The sequence below is a fragment of the Ahaetulla prasina genome, chromosome 16 (assembly GCF_028640845.1).
Source record: "Ahaetulla prasina isolate Xishuangbanna chromosome 16, ASM2864084v1, whole genome shotgun sequence".
Taxonomy (NCBI): Eukaryota; Metazoa; Chordata; class Lepidosauria; order Squamata; family Colubridae; genus Ahaetulla; species Ahaetulla prasina.
The window spans coordinates 655,188-674,165 of NC_080554.1; the positions used below are offsets into that span (position 1 = coordinate 655,188).

General features: G+C 52.8%; 2 protein-coding genes across 3 annotated transcripts in view; one reads left to right on the forward strand and one right to left on the reverse strand.

Moving 5' to 3' along the window:
* DAB2IP (DAB2 interacting protein) overlaps positions 1-6,029 on the forward strand; it is a 63,509-nt gene extending 57,480 nt beyond the window's left edge. Inside the window, exons 15-16 of the mRNA XM_058159149.1 lie at positions 114-201; positions 1,399-6,029. Of these exons, the coding sequence (XP_058015132.1) occupies positions 114-201; positions 1,399-1,566 (256 nt within the window). The 3' untranslated portion in view covers positions 1,567-6,029. The remainder of the gene's footprint in view (positions 1-113; positions 202-1,398) is intronic.
* Positions 6,030-6,050: 21 nt separating this feature from the next.
* The window catches only part of TTLL11 (tubulin tyrosine ligase like 11), a 28,304-nt gene continuing 15,376 nt past the window's right edge, over positions 6,051-18,978 (reverse strand). The window contains exons 7-9 of one of the 2 annotated variants that reach the window (XM_058159147.1): positions 16,178-16,432; positions 15,972-16,078; positions 6,051-6,180 (exon numbers count right to left, since the gene is read on the reverse strand). In XM_058159147.1, the coding sequence (XP_058015130.1) occupies positions 6,080-6,180; positions 15,972-16,078; positions 16,178-16,432 (463 nt within the window). In that variant the 3' untranslated portion in view covers positions 6,051-6,079. Of the gene's footprint in view, positions 6,181-10,767; positions 12,443-15,971; positions 16,079-16,177; positions 16,433-18,978 lie in introns of those variants that run through there. The other variant, XM_058159146.1, reaches the window with a different exon arrangement.

The window sequence follows — 18,978 nt, forward strand, 5'->3', positions numbered from 1 at the left end:
GGATGCGCAGCCAGAATTTCTTTACCAAAGGGAGGGTGTCCAAAAATGGAGGGGGGGGGAAGAAGGGGAGAAAGGCTGTACCATTGAGAGGGGACCCCTTTTCCCACCCCCAGGCTGATGTCGGTGGAGGAGGAGCTCAAGAAGGATCACGCGGAAATGCAGGCGGCTGTGGACTCCAAGCAGAAGATCATCGATGCGCAGGTGGGGGAGGGGGCGCTCTCTCTGAGCTGCACGTTGGGATGGGGAACAGGGTGGGTGTTAAATGCAGGGGACCAAAAACGGTCGAGGAAACACTTCGGAGTAATTCCCGATTTGCTGCTTGCTGAGAGACGGAATCTTGCCAAACTAAAGCACAAATCTGCGTAACTCTTAAATGTATCCGGGGGGGGTGGGGTCAGGGAAGGGGCTGTCTCTCTTCCTGCCTACCAAGGATTCCAGGCTGAGCTGACTCTTGGCACCTTGGAAACACACACACATATACACACACACAACTCTTCACCACCTTCCACCCCAGGGGTTCCTCCTCCCCCCCCACTTTCAGGAAGGTCAAACTAAGGAGCTGCCTGGTGTCTCATTTCCCCAGTGTCACGTGGAGCTTCTGCCCACACAGGCGTTGGTCCCCCTGGCACCAACCAGGCCGAGTGAGGCTGCTGGGAGGGCTATGCTACCTGAGCAGCTCCAGGGATTTGCCCGGCTCCTCGTATCTCCGAGGCGGCCCTTCTCCGCAGCCCTGGCCCATTAGAGGCAATCAGAGATGCTGCTGGTCTCAGCAAGAGCCCCCCGCCCCCCCTCCAGCTCATCCATTAATTAGTCCACCGGCTGGATCGATTCAGGGTCGAGAGGCAGAGACAGCCAGGAGATCTTCATCAGCCGCCCGAGGCGAGGCTGGAGGACAAGCACCTTCCTAGGGGAACCTGCCTCTCAACAATCATGCCAGGCACGGACGGAGAGATGGTTGCTCCTTTGCTGCAAATCAATAGCGCAGGCGCCTCCTTGGGAAACAAAGATGTCGGGCGCTGGAAAGCCTAGAAAAGAGGAAGTAAATGGCCCCAAATTCAAAAAAAGGGGCTCGAGTCCCCGTTGCCATCTCTCCTCCTGGCCTGCGTGTGTTCCCTTTTCTCTACCTTGGTGACTGTGAGAAATGTGGACTTCCAGAATCGCACAGCCGGCTGGACTTCAACTCCCAGTACTCCCCAGGTAGCATGCTGGAATTCTGGGAGTTGAAGTCACCAAGGTTGGGAGAAACTGTCCCGGAAAGATTGTGGTGTTGTCGAGGTTCTGAAAGTTAAATTGCTTCCTGTCCCAGATAACAAAAACGCTTCAGCTGGGGAGAATCTTTCCAAAGTAGGAAAGGGGCTAACTTCGCACTGACCGTCTGTGTCCCCTTTTGCCACCCAGGAGAAACGCATCGCCTCCTTGGACGCAGCCAACGCCCGGCTCATGAGCGCCCTCACGCAGCTGAAAGAGAGGTACAGCACGCAAACCCGCAATGGGATCTCCCCCACCAACCCGACTAAATTGCAGATCACCGAGAGCGGTGAATTCCGGAACAGCAGCAGCTGTTAACCCAGGGACCGGCTGCTGCGGGCGTGCGAGAGCGAGAGGAGAGCCAAGTCAAGCGCCCAGGAGGGGTGAGCTACCTGGCATGGGCCTGGCACTCCCCTGGACCGCCTCCTCCAGCGGGCAAAGCCAAGTGGAAACCCCCCCCCCCGAGCCCTCTTCGCCAGCAGCCCCTGGCCCAGGGATGGCGCTGATTTGCACAGGAGCCTCCAACCGAGCAGGAGCGAAGCCACTTGTCCAAAGAAGATGCTTCAACAGCAAAGCCAGGAATGCGGAGAGACTTCTGACGTGCCCAGCACCCTGTTACAGCGAGTTCTCTCTGACCTGTCGTACCTCCTGGCACTGCCACCACCCTGGAATTTGCCCTGCTAGGCGCCGCCACATCTCACCGGGTGCTCATTCGGTGCCAGGGGCCTCGTCCCCCCTTCATCCGGGGCATGGCACCTCCTCCCAGCCCCAACAGAGCTCATCAAGGAACGGAGGAGGAATTGGGGCAGCTCAGGGGCTCCATCATGGGCAGAAGGAGTCTCTGCAGAGGTGTTAGATGCGTCTCTGTGTGAGTCCCTGAAGAATGACTGCCAGCCAGAAAACCTCAACCCCAGCCGGAAAGTTCAAAGTCCGTTTAAAGATGTTCCTCTCTCTCTCGGTTTAAGTTTGCAGAGTTAATTTGGGGAGGTGTCAACTTTTATCAGCACGGATCCCCCCTTCCAGCACTTAGCCCCCCCTTCCGCATTTCTGCCCCAAGGGCCGGAGACAAGGCCAAAAATAAAGGGCAAAGGGCAGAAGGAGATGAGCGAGGCTGACCACCCTGCATCTAGGCACAGGTTTCGCATGCCGTATTCTGCAAATGCAACAAATTAGCTCAGCGGCAAGAAGGCCTGTTTTGGTCATCTTCAGGCTGGCGAGACCCAAACAGTTTGAAAAGGAAGTGAAAGCTGCAGAAGACTCCTCCCTCTTGCCCTCTTGCCCTGCCCTGCCCAAGCAGCAGAAGCGAGAACCCACCTGATGTGCTCCTGGGGCATTTCGGAAGTCCTGACGCCCCAGGGAAGAACAGTTGTGGCCATACGACCTCTGGCCGAAGGGCTCTTTTGCTGTGCCAAACATCAACAGTGGAAGGAAATCGGCTTCCTGCTACTAAACGAAACTCTTAGAGCCCAAGAAACACATCCACACCAGGGCACAGTGCAATAGTGCATCAGGGGATACCAAGGCAGCCAAATCTTTGGCGGGGTTTGCAAAAGGAAGAAACCAGCCGCTTTGCCGGCCTGGGCCTCCGGGGAGGGGTGTTGGGGTAACGGCTCCCCCCTCAATTTCCTAGCACCAAGGGAGCTGCCGCCCCACAGATGGGGAGGACCCCCACTTTCTAGAAAGCTGCTCACAAAAGGGGGTGGGGGTGTCTGCTTGGCGGGGTCTCTCGCGTCCCGAGCGGGATCCAACTGGCCGGGGAGGGGCCGCCCCGCTTAGCAGCCCTGTTTCTCCAGCAACGTGTATGGCGGGTCCCTGCATGATGGCTGCCGGAGAAGCACCAGAGGACGAAAAATAACAGCCTCCCTCGCCTACGAAGGCCGGTAACTCCCTCTCTTTTTTCTTCCACAGTCTGCGTTAGGAATAAAACGGCCCAAAGCCCAAAGCAGACCTTTCTGGAGTCCTCTCCTCTTTTCGGGGGGTGTGGGTGCTACGTGGGAAGCTTGCCACCTCGAAGAGGCCGCACAAAAGAGAGTAAACGAGCAAGGACGCGCCCTCTGAAAAGTGCCGGGGCCCCCCTCCCCTAATCTGAACCGCTGGGCAGCCCTAGCCGAGCTGGTGGGCCCGTCTTGGCAGTGTGGTTCGTTGTGAGACGGGGTGCGCGAGGTGTGTAGGAGGCAGCGGCCGCAGAGGAAGGCAAAAAACAGAAGCCAGACGTTGAATCCCTCTCGCTCCAAACGCTTCTCCTCCGCCATCCGGCTCTGCTGCGTGCAAACTCTGGCCCTGGGCCCTTCCCCCGAAGACCCGAAGTTTAATCCTGACAACACCCCTCACCTGGGCCCGAACCTTCGCAGACAATCATGCTACTTTTCTGCACCCCGCTTTCTCTCTCTCTCTCTCTCTCTCTCTCTCTGTCTCTGGGACGAAGGAACCAATGCATAAAGATCAGTGGCACCACTGGGCACCTCCAAGTAGTCCTTTCTAGCCCCCGCCCCCAATTCCCCAGGTGGCCATTTGTAAGGTGGGTGCCCATCACCAAGGAGGGTGCGTGCAAAACGGAGCACAGATTTCATTCGGGCACGGTGCCCAGGCAGGGTCTTAGGCAGCCTGGGCAAAGCAGCAGAGGACTGGGCGCCTTTCCTTGCCAACCACTCCCTTGAGGGGCCTTGCCATCCCAGAGCCACAGCTGTTGAGCCAAGCCAATCTTCTGAGTCGGGCGTCCATCCAAAGCCCTTCCCAGCCAGCCGTACCTTAAGTAAGTGGGCACCTTCCACTGCGCTGTCCTTGGTCCTGCTGGGGACTCTCCAGGGTGCTGGGAACATTTGCCAAATGTCATGTCACAAAAGCTGGAACCTGCCCGCCAGGAAGCCCTCTGGCCTCACCCACCAGAGGCCTTGCCAGGAGGGAATTCCTGTGCCATCCGTTGCTTCAGCCCAGCTTCTGGGTGCTCGACCGGATGGCCTCACTTCCGGTGCCTCCCTTCCTCACCCCTCAAGCCTGGGCATGTGGGAGGGCACCCCAGCTCCGTTCTCCCAATGGAAAGTGAGAGGCCTCCGCTGCCCTTTTGTTCTCGGGGGGGGGGGAGTGTGTGTGTGTGCGCGAAGCCCCCTTTCCTCTGATCTTGAACTTTCTGCCATATGAACTTGTTACGATCTGTAAGGTTTTCTTTTTTTACAACTAACCCTTATATAATACACTGATCTTTAGAAGTTGTACAGGTCCTCTTTGTAAAACGGAGAAAGATGTTTTCAAGTATCGAATATAATGTGCCATTTTTTTTTTCCTCTTAATTTTTTGCCTGAGCATACAAAAAAACGGCTGCTTTGATTTAGGGGAGCTCAGCACAGTGTTACAGCCACGCAGGGCAGGGAAAAACGGGGCTGCCTCTATCCAAACTCACCCTGTGAAAACCCAAATATGGATGGTCTCACGTGGTCCGGTCCCTTTTGCTTGTTTTGGAAGTGAGCTTTGTGGTTCCTACTAAATTCTGGAGGAAGAAAATGTCGATACCAAAAAGGCAAAGGTGTATTTTTTTCCCAATGCAGGATCCGTTCCTAATTTGACACTCGGGCCAAGCCAGCTTAGTGGAAACAGCACTGAGTTCCTGAGGGCTGAATCGAAGACCCTGGGGGGGGATGGGGCACCCCACAACTGTAACCCACAATGCAAAGGAATCGGGGGGGCTGGGTTGATCCCAAAGGCATGTCTGGCTTTCTGGATGAGACCCAATGGGTAAAAAAACCCCACTGAATCGCTCTTGGGAAGGTGGGCACCTCTCCATTGGTGCCAGGGCCCGCCAGTCCAGGAGCTCAGATCAAGAACAAACAGTGCCAAGGTGTAGTTGAACCCTTAACCAGGCGGTCTGGACCTGATCTATCCAAGGGGGACAGTCTTGTTTGCTTTCAGACTGTTTGGGCAGGGGGAAGGTTTTGCCCAATATCCCCCCCATCACAGCCCTCATTGGGGTTGGGGAGCAAGCCACGGGGGCCCACCTAGCTCCTCGGTGGCAATCTGTCCAGCATAATAGGCTGGAGGGATTTGGCTTGGCCACAGGGCTAAGTAGCCCCCTCCTCTCCCCCTGGCAGGCAAGTCCACCCACCTGGGCATCAGGGTGCAGAAGGTGGGCAAAAGGAAAGCAGCTGACATTGGCCCTCATTCTGCATCCCTTGCCCTACTATGCCACGAGGGTCTGCGTGGCTTTGGCACTTGAGGGGACGCAGGGATTGGGCCCCTATCCGGAAGATAGGAGGTAAAAGGCTTCACCAAAACCTCCAAGGTGGGTGGATGGTCTATTGGGGAAAGACAGTGATTTTTCAAACAAACGGGACTCTCTGAGGTTGCTCTGTGGTTCGGCATCCACTTATGTGGGGGTGGGGGGGAATATATCTCCATGTGGTCTCCTTTCCCTTTTCCCTCCTGGACAGCAGCACTGTATCTTCAAATATACCTCTCTGGCGCCCACAAGCGTCCTGGGTCCCTCTTGCTCCCTGTTCAAACCAGTCTCCGTGTTTTATAGCCTCTTCTAAAAGAAACCAAGCAAAAAATAATGACAATAATAATAAAATAATTTTTGTAAGTATGTTTAATAAAATAATAATAACGAATAATAATAATAATAATAATATGAAGCCGAGCGGCAGGACTTGCTGAGTCATTTCCTTCAGTTTTGCGTTTGAATAATGTACAGAGAATGTAGTTTGTGTCCAGAGCAAAGAACCATGACGTGTGCGTGCCATTTATGTACATTTGCAATTAGAAAAAATATTAAAGATTTATTTAGCTATTTTATTCAAGCTTTTTTTCCGTGTAGGATGCCTTCTGTTTGCTTGAGGAGTTAATTGTCTTTGTGGGGTGTAGGTGGGTTGGAGGGCCACTGCTGAAGTTTGCCTGGGATCAACTGCACCCCCAAATTCTGCAGGAAGAGAACTCGCCCACCTAATGCCAAGGAATTGGAGGGATACAGAGAGAGAGAGAGGCAGATGAGGTAAGGACATTGGGGTTCTTGTTACACTCTTCATACTATCTGCTCCATGAAAACCCCCTTATTTTCTTCTTGCTGTTTCACGCCAGGCCAGCACCTCACCTTTGAGTGATCTGGCCATCTCATTCGACTTTCTTACCTTCCTCTGGACTAAAGACAGTTCTCGACTTACAGCTGTCCATTTAGCGAGCAAAGTCAATGGGGAAATAGGGTTCACAACTGTGTTACTCATTTAACAGCGCAGTGATTCACTTAACAACCAGGGTAGGAAAAGTCATAAAATGGGGCAAGATTCACTCCACCACGGTCTTCCTTACGAACGGGAATTTGGACTCAATTGTGGTCGTAAGTCGAGAACTGCCTGCATCCATTCGTGACCTGATCTCCTCCCTATCGTCTCTTTCGATTGTTCCAAGGAATAATCCTTGTGGACCAGCCACCCTCCCCTTCCTACCAGAGTTTGGGCATCTTAAAATCTCCCCTTCTCTTCCCCCGTCTTTAGTCAAGGAGGCACAGCGTTCACCTGCTCATCCTGGCTTCTTGCCACTTACGTATAAACTGCAATCCCTCACTCCATTTTCCTTGTCAAAACCCAATTACCTTGGTCTTGGATACATCAATTTTCAGGCCCAGACCGCTCGCTGCTTCGTACAAGCTAACATTGGCTGAAAATCACTCCGTTTTTTCAGCCGAGCAGCGGCGGCAACATCTGCATATAAATGCACAGCGAGCTCTGCCAGCCGCCACAAGCATTCCTTAGGTATTTATTTCTAAATTTAGCAGCCAACAGAACATCACACACGTCGTCGCCCTCTCCGCTCCATGCTCAAAACTGTCTCTAAGCTTCCTTCTTTTTGCCCGGCGCTCTGCATTCAGAAACTAACCTTCAACTCTGTCCTTGCACAACCCGTGCCACCGGAATTCAAGCCTATTTACTTTAACCTCCCTGTTTTGGGGGGGCAACCCACAAATGTACAACATAGGGTCACATTCTTACCCTTCTTAATGACGGGCAGAGCGGCCCACATCCCACCCTGCCTGGCACAAAGCTGCCTTGCGCTTCTAAACATTCGAAATTCTCGCTTCCTGCATCAACCGTTTCCAGGCACACTTAACAAATTAATGGACCTGTAGTTGTTGCCTCCATTCTTGCTCACTTCTCCTTCACACAGGAAGCAATAAAGAGCAGCCTTCCAATTGTCAAGTTTTTCACAATACCTTAAATAATTCGCAGGGCCGCCCTGCAGGCACAACACCTCCTGCTTTTAATGTTTCTGCAGTTGTATCGTCTACGCTGACACTCGGCGTTTTTCAACAGTCTCGGTGATTGTGTCTTAAACGTGTTTTTTTTCCCTCTTGGACAGGAGTATATATAGCTTTCATTTCTGTTCCCCTCTTCAACGTGTCTCCATCAATCACCGCTTTCCTCATTTCATTTCTCAAAGCACCCAGCCATGTTTACATGCAGTTATGCCCTCTGGGTTAGAGAGCGCTCATTCGTCCATTCAGGTCTTCCAAATCTTTACCTTGGTGAGAACTTACGAAAGGGAAGAAGCAAACGGGGGGCAGCAATTATATGAGTTGTTGGTGCATCACACACACACACGCACACACACTAATACACCGTGAAATAACTTGTACGCGCTAAAAAGCATTTGCCAAGGTAGGGGAAGAATCCTGCACCGCTTCCAAAGCTTGAGGCTTTGGCGCACCTGGCCTAAGTGATGCCAAGCATCCTCCAGCTCATGGCAGCAAGGCTGGGCAGCCCAGTCTTGGCGTCCCTTCCAGCCAGACAGCCGGATCATTGTTTCTGGGGGAACCCTCTCTTTTCCAGCCAGCACAGGCAGGCCTCCAATCTATGGCCAGCCCCAGATGGCCTTTGCCAGCGATGCCCAGACCTTGGGCATATGGTGCCACTGGGCTCCTGCCCTGCCTTCTGGTTTCCGGGGATCTTGGCGGCTTCTTCCTAGCAGCCTTCAAGGGAGCTAATTACTGTGCCGCTAATGAGGCACAGGTGCTAATTCTTTCACGGGCCTCTTCCAAGGCTGCAGAGAGCAGACCAGCTTCCAGAAGGGGAAAGAAATCGGGGCAAGAACTGGGCAGTCGGAGGGAAGGAGGAAGGCTTTGCTTCTGTCCAAAGAGAAGCTGCCCCAGAGGGGAACAAGGAGGGCCGGGCCCTTTAGTGTAACTGGCTGCAAACCTGGACTCCCTGGTGGGCAACTGCAGGCAGGCAGAGGGTCACAGCAGAGCTGGTGGGGTCTCCAACCTTCACCTCTTTGCTTGTAGGTTTCTTCCTTTACTCCCCTCGGTCAACCATTGTTTTAAGGGTGTAAAGATGGGGCCTGCAGGGAGGAGGGGAGGGGCTGGAGCAGCACCGAGGTTGTTATAGTTCTAGGCAAGCAATGCTAAAGTAGGGGGGTAACCAGGACCCATCCCCCCAATTTAAAAACCAGGACTGCACCGCTCTGTTCAAGAACAAGCTGACATCCCGCAATCTCCACAGATTCTGCTCACCCACAGCAATTTCAGATGCAAGCCCAACAGAACTGCTTCTCAATTTGCACTCTTTGGGCCATAAATCAGCAAACTGGGGTGCTCTTAAAAGAAGTGATGTCCTTGCAAATTGTTGCCCAGTTGCCCAAATCTAGCAAAAAGGGAGACTCGGGGACTCGCCACCGGTGGGATGGGCCCTTGATGTGTCTCTCCTGGGAAGGGAGCCCAAATCGCCCTCGGCAGCCCTTTCCTGGCTCTGGATGATGGCTTCTGCCTTACAGCTTCATTAGCGGGAGGCTGCTGAAAATAGCGCCAGCCCAGCGCTGAGATTTTGACAGCTCTCCGGGAGCCGAGACTGAGCCGTGCTCCTTCCCCAGCACGCTGGCTTGTCAGAGGAGCTGAGAAAAATTAGAAATGGAACCTCAAATGGACCGGGGGGGGGAGGGAGGGGGGAGCTGATCCGAGTCCCAGATTCATCAGGGTTAGTAACATTGTGCTGGTTCCACTGGTTTACATTCACAACCCTTGTCGCTTGCTTTTTTCATGCTGCACAAAGCCCTCAAGTTGGGTCCCCCTGCCCAGCGCTGAAGGAGGCGGAAGGAAGGCAGCTGAGCCTGAGGGGGGCGGCAGGAGTGCCCCCCTCCAGAGCCAGCCAGCCAAGCAGTGGGGAGCAGCCATTGCTCCCCACTGCTTGGCCCCAAAGCTGATCCCGCCCCCTGGGCGGAGGGGACCCACATCATCTCCCTTCTGCTCCCGGGGCTTGTCTTCTCTCTTCCCCTCCGCCGAGACAAAACGAGGCGGCCTGCGGAGGTGGCAATTAGCTACCTGATCTAATTACTGTAATTGCCAATACAGATTATCCACACAAATGGCAGATAATTTCTTGCCTCCCGCACTTCCTTCATTAGGGGGGGGCTCCCCTTCTAGAGACGGGGGGGGGCTCCCTCAGCAGCTGCCCTTGACAAGCAGAAACCCAACTGGTAAAGCCAGGGGATGAACCGGGAAAAGGGGAAGGGGGCCTTGCGCTATACTATTGCAAATCCAGCTACTCCTTGACTTACAACCGTTCGTTTAGTGACCATTTGAAGTTACGACAGCCCTGAAAAAAGTGGCCGCTTTACACACGGCAGTTGCAGCTTTCCCAGGGGTCACGTGATCAAAATTCAAACACTTGGCAACTGACATGTACTTATGACGGTTGCAGCGTCCTGGGGTCACACGATCCCCTTTTGTCACCTTCTGACAATCAAAGTCAACGGGAGGCCAGATTCACTGAACAACTGTGGCAAGAAAGGTCTTAAAGTGGGACAAAACTCACTTAGCAGCCGTCTCGCTCAGCAGCCGAAATTTTGGGCTGAATTACGGTCGTATGTTGAGGACTACCTGACTGTCCTGCAAAACCAGGGCTGGCACATTCTCAAGAAGGGAGGCATTTGGGTGCTTTTCTCCTGGGCTTCCCAGGTTTAAGTGGCCCATTCTGCGTCTTTAATTCCCGGTTCTCGTCTTTCGAAACGAGGGCCGTAAAACAAAACCAGCCAGAGCAGCTTCCCGTGAACCGTTTTATCCCCCGTTAAAAACTGCATGTCAGAAATGAAGCGTAACTAACGTCCTCCTGCATTATGCACTGCCTGCCTCCACTTAGAGAGAGAGAGAGAGAGAGAGAGAAAGAGAGAGAGAGGAAGGGAAGGAAAGAGGGAAAGAGAGAGAGAGATCCACTTTAAAGAGAAGGAACCTTACCTGGAGTTGTGCTCATTTTTATCTCTGAAACCCCAAAACAAACAGGTATTATCAGGTAACCTGGAGCTAAAATAGAGACCCACCATTTGCAGAAATGGAAAAAAAAAAAGTCTAGTTTTAGGGAGGAAACGGCTAAGCTAATTAAATCCGTGTGTTTTAAAAAACATCTCCTCTTCTTATCCCTTTTGATTGAAAATCAAATCAACTCACAAATTCTCTAGCTGGCAGGTCTCTCCAAAATGCCTTCCTACCGTTGCTCTTTTTCCCTCTCATTAGTTATAAAGCCATGGAAAAAAAGAGATTGAATCTTAACGTTTAGAAGTCAATAGAAAGCTCCATTTGAAAAGGAACATTATTTCTGATATTAGTACGGTTCTTTTTTTTTTTAGAAAAAACAAACTAACGAATGTATTTAGCGGAACAGAATATTAAACTTAGAGGGAAATTATTTTTGCAGTGAACACTCCAAGAAAAAACAAAGGAAAAAGCTGCAATCTGCCAGAATCAAATCAATGGTAAATATTGAATACCTTCATTTAATCCTCCGGGAATTCAGTTGTTTAGCAACAATATCCTCTTTTATTTCTCTTCTTAATGAAAGTATTTCATTATCGCCTTTTGTTCCACAACACAAAAGCATCCCTCTGAAAACTGATCTCTTTGCCAGTCAAATCCTTGACTAAAAGGCTTCCTTTTAGTTCCCCTAAATATTCTCAGGGATCTGATTTTTAGGGCCAAGCAGTCTTGGCTGGATCCCTTTGGGGGCATGGGGAGGAGGAGGCTGGCACTCGGGTCAAGCTGGACTTGCCAAGGCACCCCCAGGGCCCAAGATTCAAGTGGGCTTCTTGGTACATGAGGGAGGAGGCCCACCTACCAATCTGAAAGCCCCCCCAAAAAGGCCCACTGACTTCTCTACCCCCATGAGAGACATAAACCCCCAATGACTGGGATTGCACCGAGGGCTGCAGGCCTTCTGAAGAAGCTGTTTTCTGCCTGGGAACATTTTCAAAAACTCTGCCATGGGGGGGGGCATTGGAGGGGGAAAGGGACCCCTGGATGCTTCGGTCAGGAGGAGCAACACCAAATCCTGCCACCAGGTCAGCCTTTGGAGAGGAGCAGAGGGACGGGAGGGGGTCTCCATCACCGGTCAATGGGAAAAGCACCCCAGTTTCTTTTGAGCAGCAGCTCCACATCTGGAAGGGGCTCCACATCTGGGCAGGGGATTCCCCCTTCATGCAACGCAAGCATCCCCAGGCTGCCTCTCACCCCGCATCCCCTTCCCAATGAAGACGACACAGCTGGCATACATAAATAGGATTTTAGTTCACCATACGATTTGCTCTCTTCCTCCTTTCTACCACTTTGTGCACCCACACCACCGATCTCGTGACTTCTCCCCTCCCTGCCAAACGTGCCCCCCACCCCAGCCCAGCCCCTGGAGACTGGGCTCCCTCGGGCAAGGGGGCTCCTCACTGGAGATGGCTCTGCGTGGCTGGAGAAGACAATCCGGGATCCCTCCTCGCCCCTCCGGTCTGATGATGCGCCAACAGGCCATGTCAAGAAGGAGTTTGGCTGAGGAGCGTTGGTCAAGCCATGCCGTGCCCCACCCCCACCCCAAATGTCTCTAAAGGGAGGGCTGGGCATGGCTCCCCCTCCTGCAGCACAGGCTGGGCATCAGGCCGGTGAGACCTTCATGGCCTCTTCAGGGCTGGGAGCTTTTGCAGTCGACAAACTTCTGGGTTCTTTGGAAGGCAGCCGAGCCGGGCGTGGCGGGACTGAGCTGCAGCCGGTCTTGCGGGCAGGTGACCAGGGTGGCCTGTGTGCTGGAGAGGCTTCGGCTGCAAGCCAGGCGCTTCTCATCCAGGACGGCCAAGTTGTACTCGCAAAAGTCCAGGAGAAGTTCCACCTGCTCGTGAAGCGAGAGGGACTTGTACCTCCTCTGGGCTAGGAAGCAAATGGCCTCCACGAAGGCTTGGAGGCTCATCCCTGGGAAGGAGGAAGAGGAGGGGAGGTCAGCAAGGGGGACCCCGCCCCCCCTCGAGAGCTTTGAATTATCTTGATTTATGACGCTGAGGAGGCCAACAACCAATCCATGTGGGACCACCAGCATCGGCTAGAAGTTCCACCCAATTGGAGGTGAAGGTACCAAAGATGGACCATCACCAAGCACAGAAGCTTCTGGCAGGAAGAGCAGCTTGGGCATGCTGACCGCTGCCATAGCCCCTTAGAGCTGCACAGGCCCCCACGCTTGGCTTGCCAGACCGCAGGTCCCAGGCATGAGAAAAGCCCAGAAAAGAGGAGGATTCAGGAAGCGCTGCTGTCTTTTTGCCCAAGTCCTTCATGGACAGGTGGGCAGCGGCTGGTACCACTCTAGTGGTCCCGTCTGCTGAGCTCTCCGTACATCCTGGCACGCCAAGAGGGGCTTTGGAGGGTGGCGAAGCCTCTTTAGCTCAGGGCAAGCGTTGGAGTTTGGCTTCTTAGGGGGCCTGGCCAGCTCCTCGGGAGAGGGGGGGACAGGAGTAAATAAATCAAACCCTCCCCCTTGCCATCCGCAGAAACCCTCCCCCCTCTGCTTCCCCCCCCTCCCGTAGGAAAAGCTCTTGTCTCTTCCTGCCTCTGGCAAGGAAACGGGGCTTTTACCCGGATCCCTGGAGCTGTCCACAGCCTCATTTCCATCGTCTGGCACAGAGAGCGGCTTGGGGGGATATTAAAATAAATCCCATCCATTACAATTTTTAATAAAACCTGACAATTAACTCAGGGTACCAGACAGGCAAGGAGAGCGTGTGGCTTCCTGTTGAGACGCTTCTGTGTAATCCAGATCGCATATTAAAACCCTCAGAGAGGAGCCCCCCCCCTCCGCATGAAAGGGGGGGGCTGGTCTCCCCTTGACAAAAAGGCTTTTTCCCCCTCCCCCAAACGGTTTTTTATTTTGTGCATCCATCCAAAAGCTACTTTTGTCATGGACTTAACCCACCACTATGGATTATTTCTTACTGCCGGGCCTCAGGCACCGCCAACTTCCATCTTCATCATCATTTTTATTATTATTATCATTGTGATGATTGATTGACAACCTGCCTTCCTTCGCCTTGCTCTTTTTGGCTCGACTTCCTCTGAGCTCTGCTTAAATTCTTCATCTTAAGAATCACTTTTCATTTCCTGCAACAGCGCAGCAACCTCTTTCCCCCACTCTGCATTCCTTCGTGTTTTCCCACTGCAGCCTCTGTTGGTTCTTTCCCCAAAGCAGAGGCGATACAAAATCATTCCAAAGTGATCAATTGAAAAACCTGAAAGTTTGCTCTTTAAACGTGGGCTTGTGTGTATGTGGCAGCCAGAAACACAAACCAAACTCAACGAAAGGAACTGAAAACGTCACACGCCTGATCCCCTGTGGAGATTCTCACACCTCCAGGTCATGGTTGTCCCACAAGTGTTTTGTTTGTTTTTTCAAAACTGGACTTCCCTGTTTTTTTCCTTGAAGACGTTTCGCTTCTCATCCAAGGAGCTTCTTCAGTTCTGACTTAATATGAATCCATCCATTCCCGCCGTTCGGTCAGAACTGAAGAAGCTCCTCGGATCAGAAGCGAAACATCTTCAAGGAAAGACCAACAAAGTCTTTTTAAAAAAGCCCCTTTGGGACCCACTCCTGATTATTACCACTGATAATAATTACCAATGTTCTACCACTGATAGGGTCATCGAGCCTTTTAAAAGCATTTTTTCCACAACCTCTTCGGCCGAAGAGATTATAGAAAAAATGTTTTTAAAAGGCTCTGACAGTCCCAGCTGAGCCACGTGATCATCAGAGGCTCTCTTTTTTACTTTTAAAAGCATTTTTTCAGCCAAGGAAAAAATGCTTTTAAAAGTAAAAAAACAAAAAACCCCACCTCTGATGATCACCCGGCTCAGCTGAGCCTGTTACCAGTTCTCCGAACCACCCGCCGCCATCGCTACCGGATCAGGCAATCCAGTCCGAACAGGGAGCATTTCACCCCGGTCATCGTCCACTTCCCACCGGCCACGCAAATTGCGCCCGCTGAGGCCAGTGGGGAAGAGAACGATTTTGATCAGGATTTTTACTTTGCAATTTGGGTATCCAAATATCATGGTAATATTTAGGGACGTTTAGCGGAGTTCCTCCCCAAGGAGGGAGAATCCGTATCCAGGCCCAGACAGAGGGTCAGAACAGATGACCAACTGCTGGCTAGGCAGGGCGGACCTCTTGACTTCTTAGCAAGGCTTGGAGGCTTGACTGACAGGCCAGGGATGCCACCTTCTACCTATATCACTATGCGCTGCTTTTATCTTCCTCACCCCCAAACAGGTGTGTTAAAGGTAAGTATCCATTTTCCCGTCTTTTAACTCCAGAGGAATCAAATAACACATGCAAACGTTTTCTAGGGTGGAGAAAAAAGAGAATTCTACCCCTCAAGGATCCCAGCAGGTATAAACACCTGAGCCAAGGTACTTGAGCTCAGAGGCTCCACAGGTAGGGTCCGGTTGGTACTTGGACCAGCGACCTGCGGAGAACATTGAGGTGGAGAACCGAAAGCAGGTGACCCAAAAGAGGAGGAAGAATTTTCTCCCCTCACCCGGTTATTTTGGTTCGGAGGAAGGCACTCGGGTGGGTGGAGAAGAAAATTCTGCTCCTCAGCACTCCTCCACAAAATTTTCCTTCATGTCACTTCAGTCAGCAAAACAAAAATACACACCCACACAAATCCGTGCTGGCAACAACCACAACAGATTCTGCTCACCCACAGCAATTTAAGATGCAAGCCCAACAGAACTCCGGCAAGGGAAAAAAAAAAGCCGGAAAAACCCAAAAACAAAATTCAAGCACTCATCCAGATTGAACAATGGAGCAGATGGTGGGTCTCATCCGAAGCCATCAATGAGGGGGTGGGGGAAACAACACTTCCTCTTGTGCTAATTGCGTGTTAATTTCACTCGGCAGGACTCGCAAAACCCGAAAACTCGGCCCTTCTGCTAACCTGGCCCAGCGGCTGCCGAGCCCCACCTCAAGGTAATTCCCTCCAGGGCTGAGATCTGGAGGCTCCTCGGGCCAGTGTTCCCCGTGTCTGGCCTCATCTGGCTCCACTGAGCCTCCACTTCTGCCCCTTCCCCCCCCCCCCACCCCAGACAGCCTCATGGTCTTTGTAATCCGTGCCACATCAGGGACCGCCAGGTTAAGAAAAGCTGGAGGTCCAAGTCTCAAAAGTCCAAAGGAAAGAGGCAGCCGGGCCGTCTTTCCAGTACCTGGGAAGGCTGGCTGGGGATTATGGGAGACGATTGCAAGGGTGGCCCCCACCTGTGGCCACCTACCCACTTGGAAGACCAAGAGAATGGACCTTTCCTTGCCCCTCCCTTTCCCTTTGCACAGTAGCTCCTGGATCAACCAACTGCTGGGGCCAAGGGGGGGTGGGGAGGGGACAGCCAGCCCCCTCCCAGGTGAAGGAAGGACGGATCCTGGGATGGCAAGGCAGGGGGCCCAGTCTCTGCAGGGACTCACCGGCCTCCCGCTGGTCCACGCTGGGCCCGATCCCCCGGCGGGTGATGTCAATGTACAGAATGTCGGCCGCGGCCATGCTGAAGCCGCTGTTGCTGATCTTGCTGTTCCTGAGGAGGGAGTGGGGGAGGAGGAAGAGGAAGAAGGATGTTATTATGGGATGGAGGGCCCTCATTTTCTCTGCCTGGAAAGCACCCCCCGCCCCTCACCTTATAAACATCCGGAAGCCGGTGGGCCCCAGCTTGGTGGTCCCCTTCACCCCCAGGAAGCGGATGAAGAGGGCAGCAATCCTTTCCACCAGCCGCAGGTAGCTGAACTGCTTGGCGTACTTGGGGAAGACCTCCTTCAGGCAGACGGCGGGGGGCTTGGCTTCCGGAGGGGGGCTCTCCCCCAGCTTGGGCTTGTCCTCCAGCTCCTCCTGGAGGAAGGTCTCCTCCTGGGCTGCCAGTTCCACATGTTCAGCTCTGTAGGTTCAAGAGGGAGATCCCAAACTCTCAGGAAAGGATGATGCATTCATGTAATGTGGAGCTGGAGGTGCCAGGGGGAGCCCCTGCCCCATGGGACCCCAGCAGCGAAAACAAGGCAACAGCCCCGATGAAGAAGCATAGAGACTTCCTGGGTGCCCGTCCCTGCCTCCCAAGGGCACAGAGCCCCGTGCGGACTGGCAGGCAGCTCCAGGCATGGTGCCAGGTGCCCGTCAGCTCTGTTTTTAGACTGAATCCCAGATTTTAAAAACCACTTTCGAAAATTCTGGTCTCTCTGTTCCTGCCAAACCTTGATGGTAAAATCAATAGCAAATGAATGATCAAATGACCTCCATAGTCCAGACTCGGGGGGCCCACAAAAATCACAACCCTCCACATTTGTGGCAGACAGGAAGCCTCCAACACTCTGGATTTTGACAAATTACAACCCCATTTTAGGAAACCACCAAGAAAGGAAGCCACCAAGCCCGGGAACCCAGAGAACAGCCCCTCTGGCACCCCCAGAGAAGAGGGGGCCGTGCCAGCTTTCAACAGAGTCAAGTCCTGCATCCATGACGCAACTGGCAGGCTAGGAGCCTCCTGGGGCTGACCTAGCTTTAAATGCCTGATTTCCACGTGTTTATTTCCCTAATTCTGTGCCTTTCATCCAGGCGGGATCAGCCTGGAGAAATTACTAATTGGGTTGGGAGGAAGAAGGAAAGCATGCCTGTCTCGGGGAGAGCAAAATTTTCAATTTGAGCCCAGCGTTTCAACATCCCAAGGACGGCTTATCTTTTATACATGATTACTAATTTATTAATGCTTCCCTGCTATCTGCACCAGATCCTTTTCTGTTCCTTCTCAAGGCACTTAATCTTTATGCTAATGTACTGCTCCCTTCGCTCCCTCGGCTACGGTTCCAGCTGCTAATTAAAGGCTGAAAGATGAGATTTACAGCCAGGGTCCAGGGACCCGGAGAGCTGCGGCTAAGCCCCAAAGCCGTCCCTGAGCTGCCGTCTTCCCAGGCAGGAGGCTCCGCTCTCCACGGAGGTCAACATGGAAAACCAACCTGGAGACATCTGTACGGGGGGGGGGGAGTTTCAGGGAGGGTTTATTGGCCTATAGGCAGCCCTTGACTTAGGATTGGTTACAACTGACCTCCCAAAAGGTGAACGTGAGCAATTTGGCTTGTGAAGTTTGCAGGTTGAGTCGTTTCACAGCCTCTCAACAGCCCCCATGGGGGGCAAATGATGGGCAACCACAAAGAGACCAAATAGCTGCTACGATGGAAGGATGGAAGGAACAGGATTGCTGGTATAGGAGACCTCCTTAGTTGTCCTCCTTCCCAAAACCACCACAAGCAGAAGAGTAAATTTTCCAGCAGAAGAAAATACTTCTAAATGGGCGGCAACCTCCAGCCAACCTGCATCCAGCCACACCACTGTGCCACCCCCCAATTCTGCAGTGCAGCCCCATGCCGCCTCTTTCCTGGGTGGGCAGAGAGCGAGAGGTGTCAAGCTTTCCGCACAGAATTTTAATTTTATCCCAAAGGCCGGAGAGAGGGGTTTCGGTTTATGAGATTGATTCTCCCAGATTAAACCCGCTGATGGCCCTCCCCACCGCCCTTCCCCAGGCAGACTGGACAACGCTGCCCACCCTGGGATTTCTTAAGGCTGTTAAAACTGCGGATGAGACAGATATCATAAAAAGGGAAGTGATGCTTTTGGATGGAGGTCTCAGGGGGAAGGACGGCAGCCGGTCTGCCTTAGCTCGGAGGTGCTTGTGGAGAAGGCCCACAACTTTCATCCCGCTCTTCCCTTAAAGAGCCTTTACGCCATGGGAAGGTCAGGATTATAGACAGAAGGCGCTGAGGCTGGTGCAGATGGCAGATGCCATCTAGATCCCAAAAGACAACCAGCTGCTTGGCTCACCGTTCTTAGCACTTGCCCAGCGTGTCCTTCTGGATCATTCTCCCCTTAGCTGATCTATGGATCTCTTTCAAAATCCTTCTAATCTAGCGAAGGACCCTCCCGGACAGGCAGGGAGGGCCAATGCCCTGGATCGGAAGCCACCCTGGTTTCTGACCCTTCCCCACTGAGCTGCAAACCGGGAGTAAAATTATCATCTGGGGTTGAGTTGACGGACCCCATAGGAGCTCCAAGACAATTCAGCGCATGGATGGCAAGAGGCAGCCCCCCCACACACACACACACGCCCTCCCTATTCAGACCCACGGAATAAATTATGCTTGAAATGGAAGAAGTTGGGGCATCATTATCAGCTTTAGTGTCTAAATGAAGACGAAAAGACGCCTTTGGTTTTATTGCTTGCTTTGGGCCATCCGAGCTCTGCAAAAGACAGAGAAACTGCAGAAGCAAAGAAACCCTGGCAAAGCAGGAGGGGAGGGCTTATTCTCAGCAATAAATGGTGGGGGGGACATTTGTTTTAATCAAACTATTTCTAAAACCCAGCTGTCTTTGACCCGCCTCCTGCCTACCACGCCATCCTGCTATAGCCAACGACTCTCCTAATAACTCTGAAAGAAT